This window comes from Lacerta agilis, chromosome 14, assembly GCF_009819535.1.
Source record: "Lacerta agilis isolate rLacAgi1 chromosome 14, rLacAgi1.pri, whole genome shotgun sequence".
In the NCBI taxonomy this organism is placed as follows: domain Eukaryota; kingdom Metazoa; phylum Chordata; class Lepidosauria; order Squamata; family Lacertidae; genus Lacerta; species Lacerta agilis.
In genome coordinates, this window is record NC_046325.1 from 25,283,029 (window position 1) to 25,291,876 (window position 8,848).

Consider the following 8,848-nt stretch of genomic DNA (forward strand, 5'->3'; position numbering starts at 1 on the left):
GATCCTTCAGGCTCAAGCCCTGGCCCCGGCTCAGCTGGTTCTGGAGGCGGGGAATCCCGTGCAGGCTGGGAACCCTCAGGTTCAGCATCAGAGTCTGACTCCCAGGCCATCACATAGAGGATTAAAATGCTAAATCCATAAACGAACACAAAGCATTATTGTATTTTGGCCATACCAGTACTTTGAAAACTAATATGATGTACAACTGTGCTAAATAATTGGATGTTGCTTTAGTAATGCAGTACGTACCAGAATGCACAATTTCAACAAGTGCTTGTTCAAGTTAATTTTTCTGTAAGAGATCTAACTAGATTTGAAAAATGTGCTCTAGAAGCCCTTTTATGCCAGGTCTTAAAAGCATATTCAATCTATCTGTGTGCATCTTTTGGCGAAGAAAGTATTTATCTGATGTGTAAATATCTTTCCTATTCTAATTGATTCAAGAGGGTTCTGGAAGCTTCCCTGTGTGATACAAACTAGTGCAAGCTGGAAGTTTCTAGCTTACATGTACCGGTAAGTTTCTATTCTGCCTAGAAATTGGGTCCTCCCTCAAAGAGGTGTGTGCGACCTGGGAACCAAACTGTGTGTTGTGGGTCGGATTCTTTGGATAGCCACAACACCCTATTGGTAGGTCCCTCAATGCTGGGAGCAATCTGACCAATGGGACGCAAGAAAAGGACGTCGAGGGACCTACCTGTATTTAAGCCCATGCACATGTACCTGAGCTTCCTCTTCGGGCTAGTGCATCGGAACACCCGCCCACCTCTCCCTATATTTAGGGCTTGCACTTGACCTTGCTATGCCATCATGTGTCTCCTGTTGTTGGGACTCGGGCATGGCAGAAATTTTCCCCACTTGGCTGATTGGCTGTTGCCACTTGAGTTTCGCCTGCCACGTAGCAAATCGTCACAACTTGTAAGGTTGCGGATAGGTTCTGGTTCAGGTGATGGGGTGGCAGAAAGGTCTCGCCATCCCTATGTGAAGGGTATTCCGGTAAAGGAATCCAGGGACTCAATGGTTTGGTCAACCCTGAGAGGGTGCCAGAGTCCAGGAGGACATCAGGGGGGTGGACTGGCGGGGTTCTGCTTTCTGTTGTCCCTTGTGTTTACCCTTGGCTGACCTACGATAGAGCTCTGGGTCAGCGCTGCCTGCAAGGGTGGAGGGAACTAGTCAAACCAGAGCCTATGCAACCACTCACTTGATTGTAATCAATAAAGTTGTGGCCTAAATTCTGCCAAAAACCAAACCAAATATCCGAGTCATATGTGAATTTATTTAAGGGGGTGGTTAAAAGGTCTAAATATGCAAACAAGCAGAAGGTTCCTGATATTTGGAGTTACAGGTGGGTAGCCGTGTTGGTCTGCCATAGTCAAAACAAAATCGAAAGTTCTTTCTAGTAGCACCTTAGAGACCAACTGAGTTTGTTCCTGGTATGAGCTTTCGTGTGCATGCACACTTCTTCAGATACACTGAAACAGAAGTCACCAGATCCTTAAATATAGTGGGGGAGTGGGGAGGGGTATTACTCAGAAGGGTGGTGGGAATGGGTGATAGGCTGATAAGTGTGGAAAACCTGTTGACGACTCTAAACGGCTGCAATTAGTCTTGCAGGGAAATGCAAGGGGTGAGATGGCTAAAGATGGCTTTGTTATGTATAATGAGATAAGAATCCAATGTCTTTGTTCAAACCAGGTTTCTCCATGGTTTTAAGTTTGGTGATTAGTTGCAATTCAGCCACTTCTCTTTCCAGTCTATTTCTGAAATTTCTTTGTATTAAGACAGCTACTTTGAGATCTTTTATAGAATGTCCTGGGAGATTGAAGTGTTCTCCTACTGGTTTCTCTGTCTTGTGATTCCTGATATCAGATTTATGTCCATTTATCCTTTGGCGTAGGGTTTGGCCTGTTTGTCCAATATAGAGAGCTGAAGGGCACTGTTGGCATTTGATTGCATACACAATGTTGGAAGATGAGCAATTAAATAGTCCTGAGATGGTGTGTTTGATGTTGTTGGGACCAGTAATGGTGTTATCCGGGTTTATGTGGCAGCAAAGTTGGCATCTGGGTTTATTGCAGGCTCTGGTACCAGTGTCCATGTTGAGTCCTGTTTTTGTATTATTGTGGGTGAGGAGCTGTTTGAGATTGGGTGGCTGTTTGTGGGCGATGAAGGGTCTTCCTCCCAGAGCTTGAGAAAGAGAACTGTCATTGTTTAGGAGAGGTTGTAGATCTCTGATGATGCGTTGTACTGTTTTAATTTGGGAGCTGTATGTGATGACTAGTGGTGTTCTGTTATTTTCTTTTTTGGGTCTGTCTTGCAGCAAGTTCTCTCTGGGTATCAGTCTGGCTCTGTCGATCTGTTGTTTAACTTCATCAGGTGGATATTTTAGTTCTAAAAAGGTTTGCTGTAGATCTCTTAGGTGAGAGTCTCTGTCTGTAGAGTTGGAACAGATGCGGCTGTAACGTAGGGCCTGGCTATATACAATGGATTGTTTGGTATGTTTGGGATGGTAGCTAGAAGCATGTAGATATGTTTGTCGGTCAGTTGGTTTACGGTATAAGGTGGTGTCTATGTGTCCATCCTGTATTTTTATAGTAGTGTCCAAAAAGTGTATTTCTTGCATAGATTGGTTCATAGTTAGGTTGATGGTGGGGTGAAAGTCATTGAATGTCTTGTGGAAGGTGTCCAGGGTCTGTTGACCATGTGTCCAGATAATAAAAATATCATCAATGTAACGCAGGTACAAGAGAGGTTTGAGTGGGTAGGAATTTAGGAAACGTTGTTCTAAATCTGCCATGAAGATGTTGGCATACTGTGGGGCCATGCGTGTGCCCATTGCTGTGCCGTTGATCTGAAGGAACAGGTCCTGATATTTGGGTTACTGCTTCAGAGAACCTGAACAGCTGGTTTAAACTGGTTCTATTATCTCTTCCACTCATGGTCATGCTGACTATAATAAAAGGCTAGAAAGAGCCTGAGTTTAACTTTCTATCTTTCTCTTTCCTTCCGGTGTTGTGTTCTGTACATAGAATGCTTAGTTAAGGTTTTAGTCTTATTATAAGTTATTGTAAGTTTAGGTTAAGTCTGGATTTCTTATGGACCGTGCCAATCCTGAATGTATGGATTTGTGACCATTATGCTCATTTACCTTCTTTTTTAAATATACATTTTTATTAGTTTTTACATATATTTTCCGAACAGAACATATCATCTCATCTCATCTTATACAACATTTTGGCTATTTTAGCCTGAGACTTCCATCAACCGCGTCTAATGATTTTCAAACCTCATCTCTTAGTCTTACGTTTTTTATCCTATTACTTTTAATAATCCATAACTTAAAATCCATTCTCATAAATCTTTTCTGCAATATTTCATATAGTTCTCCTCACAAAACTTCTTGTAGTCCTATAAGCATAGTCAGTTGGTTACAATTGTCTTTCAAATAACTCGTATATTTACTCCAATCTTTCAAGAATTTCTGGTCCCGCTGGTTTCGAATTCTCTGTCATCTTATCCAATTCTGCATAGTCCATCAATTTCATCTGCCATTCGTCACATTATGCTCATTTACCTCCAGTAGCAGTAGTAAAACTCTGCTGGATGGAATATCAATTGCCTCTGGTCTATTTTGGGGGAATCCTGCAAAGTGCTATGTCTTTTTTACTCTGCTAACTATACATTGGAGTTTTGCTCTGGATCAATATGAGCAGAATTCATGACACAATCTTGACATTAAGGCTACGGAGGTCGCCTATGAGCATGATATTCTTTTGTTGGAAGAGAGGACTTAGTTAATGTTGCCGTTATGTAGGGTGGACAAGCAACACTGTGAATGACCTTAACTTGTAACAATACAAACAAAACGAAATATTAAACAATACCTTGCAATCATTTTGTGAAATGTTCTTTACTTCTCAGTTGCTGCCTGGTGTTTACATCCAGTCTCATAACGATAATATAGCATTTGGGAAGAAAAATGAAGCCCAGTAACCCAATTCTGGAGACTAAGGTGGAGAAGATCTCCACGATCACCATGTATTTCCTTTTGGTGCTCAAGCAGTGATGCAGAAACGACACGTGGACAGAGCAAAAAACAACCCCAACCACTCCCCCACCAAAAAGACCCACATGCTGAAGGTGATGAACTTGAACCCAGATTCGGTCATACTTTGCTCCCATTGAAACAGTGCTTGGAAAGTTAATTTTAAAAATGAATTTGTTCCCGTTCCCATTCTCTCCTCCAAAAAGGAATTCATTCCAGTTCAAGTTCACCTCCTCCAAAAAGGAACTAATCCTGCTCCAGTTCAATTCACAATTCATCCATGTGGTCCTTGGCAGGTTTTTTTTTTAGGCTTTCGAATTTTGCAAGCTGCTCTGCTAAAGTACAAAATATACTTAAGAATACCAAGAAAGCATCACACACACACACACACACACACACACACACACACACACACACACAGTGTAATGTGAACAATGGTTTTATTTGTTTCCCCCAACAATTATGATCTTTAAACTTAAAAATAATCACTTTTAAGAGAGGTTGTTGTTGTTGTTGTTGTTGTTGTTGTTGTTGTTGTTGTTGTTGTTGTTGTTATACCCCACCCATCTGGCTGGGTGGGGTATAATAGATGTCTTCTAAAAGTCAGATAGTTGTTTATTTCCTTGACATCTGATGGGAGGGTGTTCCACAGGGCAGGCACCACTACCAAGAAGGCCCTCTGCCTGGTTCCTTGTATCCTCACTTCTTGCAGTGAGGAAACCGGCATAAGGCCCTTGGAGCTGGACATCAGTGTCTAGGCTGAATGATGGGGCTGGAGACGCTCCTTCAGGTATACAGGGTCGAGGCCATATTAAATGGTAAATACAATGGTCACAATCAAACACAGAGCTAAGTCCGATGAAATTTTCTTAAGTTTTAACAAAATAAAACTTAAATTGCATTGAATTAAAAATTGCCCAAAGTTCCACTGCTAAAGGAACTTAATTCTTGTTCAGTTCACTGGGAAATTATAAGGTACTTTCAGTTGTAATTAATTTTGAATTATCCAGTTAATTAGTTAATCTGGATTAGTTTTCCTAGGACTGACTTGAATTCAGTGGGGCTAAGTACTGAGTAGACATGTATGGGAATGCACCATAACACAGGAGTTACAGAATCTGGATCCAACCCAATGAAATGTTTACATATGCATTATAAACAGTATATGTAAAAGGATATTTAACAGTTTATGTAAAAGTTTAAAAGGTAAACCAAATAAAAGAATGAATAAGTAAGATCCCACAAGGTAGCACAGTGTCTTCAGGGGCTAAGGCTGCTGTGGTTTCTAACTTTTAAAACCCAAGATACTTCATAGATAATTGCTCAGTGGGGAATAGGAAGGGCTCAATATAGCTCGAACCTGAACTTAAGTAACTTTTATCCAAAGTTCTTAAATGTTTCCCATGACAAAACATTTTCTTACTTTTTGCAGGAAGATTACACAGCAGTGGAGGTAAGATGCATGGAAGAGATGGGATCCAACTTAGAAAACATCAGCCTTGTAGGGGTTTTTAAAGAATTATATTTTCTCTTCATGTTTTTAGCTTGGAAGGACAAATAGAAGAGTCTCTCGTGGTGCAAATGCTCTTAATTTTGAGAGCTAATTCTGAGAGCAGTAAGCTTCGTTGGGCACCTGCCAAGGCCCACAGTCATTTTATTTTAATATGTTTTTTTTTAAATAACTGCTGATATTACTTGTACTGTATTTTGAAACATGTTTAGGTTGCCTTGTTTTTAACATCTGATTTATAAATCATTGTCATTTTCTTTGTAAACCGCTTAGAGGTTTTTTTAATATATAATTAAGCAGCATATAATTCCTGTTTAATAAAGAAAAATAACATTATCTTATTTTTTTTAAACTGCCCTGGAAATTCTGATGTATATAAATCTTTTAAAATAAAGCAAACATCTTGATTTCAATGGGAGTTTAATATTGCTAAATCTGGATCCAACCAATTGCATTTTTGTGAAACTTTGTGAATTGCCGTTGCATAGTTATAACTCCCAAGTCAGTTTTTGCAATGCTTGTGAAGAATTTCACAGCTTTGCCTACACTACTTGAGGATATTGGTTTATTTTAATTTATTTATAGAAATTTCAAGATCAGTTGTAACAATCAACTTTAGGTACATACTAACAAATGGCCTGTTTATAATTATTTGCTCTCATCTCTTCCCAGGCATTGATATCATCATACTAACTGGTTGCTTCTTTCATTATAATGAGGGTAGCTGGTCCATAATTCCCTCCTCCAGGCTTCTAATACTATAGTTTTCAATCTTTCTACTTCCAGGGAGTCATTCCCCACTTTCATTAACTGCCGAAAGGCTATATGAGCCAAATGTACATAACAGAGGACATATTTTAACTGGAAGAGTCACTTCTCCTGATGGCCAATTGCCTGCTTCCAAAGTATTATTTCCAGGGGAAAGGACCAACTGCATTATATATTTGCCCTTAATTCTTACGAGCCCTGTATGTACTGAATCCATTTATATTACCCGTGTATGCCTAAACATGTCCCTTTGATAATTGTGGACCTCTATCCTCCATCTTTATTCTCCATGATACTATCTCACACCACCATTCATCATTTTGTTGTTGGGAACGTCGAAGCAAAGGGTTCATATATGATAAGGGTTCTGCCAATACTCTAGGCTAATGTGACATGTCCACACCAGGAATTGTCACGTGCATGCCCCCACTTTTAGTCTGCACCACTGTACTTGTGATCAACAAATGGAGCGGGCAGGGGGGGGAGCAGCATTTAGGAAGGGTCACAAAACAGCGATCCCAGCTTCGGTCATGTGATCCCAGCTTCACAATGCACAGGTGTGTATTACCAAGCTGAATGCTGTCTCCTGTCTGATACACACACAGAATCACAATCTTAAGCCAGTGGATGCCCTTCACAGTTGTTTTCTGTCCAGTTCAGGCTGAGAATCTTGTAGAGTCAGTTTTTCACCCGAGATGGAAAGTTACGTTTATCCTGAAAAGGAGGAGGGTTTGTTTTTTTCAAACTGTCCCTACTGTACTTAATACATTGTGTCTGTATTCATTGAGAGTTACAAGGTATTAAGCAGGGATGGGGAACCCGTAACTTCTAGATGTTCTTGGATTACAACTCCCACCATCCATGACCACTGACCTTGCTGGCTGTGGCTGATGGGAACAGGAGTCCCACAACATCTGGAGGGTGACAAGTTCCGTATCTTAGGTGTAAAATCATCCCTGGTCCTAAACTTCCCATTTCAATCCTGATTTCATTCTCTTAGCTCAAGCATTGTGTGTGTGATGGAGCAATACAATCAAACAATTGCCCTGGAGTTCGTGTTTCTGGGATTTTCCAAAGATCAAGACACCAACCTGTACCTCTTTGCAGCGGTCCTTTTCATGTACCTCATCACCCTGACAGGTAACACACTCATTATCGTGGCCATCCACATAGACCCACGGCTCAGCACACCCATGTACTTCTTCCTGAGCTATCTGTCCTTCCTGGACATCTGCTACACAACAAGTGTGGTGCCTCAGTTGTTAATCCATTTCCTTACTAGCTACAAAACCATCTCCTACAACAGGTGCATGGCTCAGCTCTATCTCTCATTCGCCTTTGGAAGCATTGAATTTATCCTCTTGGCAGCCATGGCTTATGACCGATATGTGGCTGTCTGTCATCCGTTGCATTACAAGGTCATCATGAGCAGGACAGTGTGTGTGCAGTTGGTGCTAGCATCCTGGACAGCTGGATTTCTCAATGCTCTCCTGCATACGGTGTTCACTGTGCGCCTTCACTTCTGCAGCTCCAACATCATCAACCACTTTGCCTGTGAAGTCCTGGCTGTTATCAAGATTGCTTGTTCAGACACTTCTGTCAATGAGATTCTGTTTCTGGTGACAGGGTCCATTGTGCTGGTGATCCCCTGTATCGTGGTCACACTTTCCTACGTCTATATAATCCGTGCTATCCTACTTATCCAGTCTTCAGGAGGTCGTCAGAGAGCCTTCTCCACATGTACCTCTCACCTGACGGTGGTCGCCCTCTGCTATGGCACAGCAATCTTTGCTTACATGAGCCCCAAATCCAACACTTCGCCCAACCAGGACAAGATGCTGGCTTTCTTCTATGCAGTTGTTACTCCGATGCTCAATCCTATAATCTACAGCCTAAGGAACAAGGAAGTCAAAGGAGCCCTGGCTAAAACAACAGGGAAAAATATCATTTCTGAAAGTCATTGATCCATTTGTGAATTTTTATACATCCAGTAAGGTGGCAGAGCAGACGGAGACATGCAATGGACTTGTATACAAACTGAATCTAGGAGGAAACATTATGTTTTGATGCAAGATGAACATTTTACACTGCCAAAAAAGAAACGAAAGCATTGAGGAAGTAGTGGGCATGAAAAGGAGAGTTGCTGAAAGTGATGAGTGATCCTCCCATCCCAAAACAATTCACCTGCAACCCCAAGAGGAGTGGTTTGGAGTTTGATTTTGCCCCATTTAGCAGATTATCAGGTAAATCCAAATTTGCAGGGGAAACACATTGAGGTTGGTGCTGCTTGCGTGTAACATTTTATGGACTAGGTAAACTAAAGGGGAATGCAAACAATAAATATGCCACACCAAGGTATCTCATCTATATCTCTTCTTTGCCATCTCTCTCACAGTCTCTTGCTACCTATCCTAACTCCTTCACTGGACACCTCTTGATTCCATACTATTAAGTCATCAACAAGGAATGTCACAAAGGAGGCATTCCATTGTTACCTTGACAACCTACCTACCTGGACACAGGCCATT

At 41.2% G+C, this 8,848-nt stretch overlaps 1 protein-coding gene across 1 annotated transcript; it reads left to right on the forward strand.

Moving 5' to 3' along the window:
* The first annotated feature begins 7,251 nt into the window (after positions 1-7,251).
* LOC117057937 (olfactory receptor-like protein OLF3) lies at positions 7,252-8,284 on the forward strand. Its single transcript, XM_033168780.1, has one exon. The coding sequence runs from the start codon at positions 7,340-7,342 to the stop codon at positions 8,282-8,284; it is 945 nt and encodes a 314-aa protein (XP_033024671.1). The 5' UTR covers positions 7,252-7,339.
* The last annotated feature ends 564 nt before the right edge of the window (positions 8,285-8,848 follow it).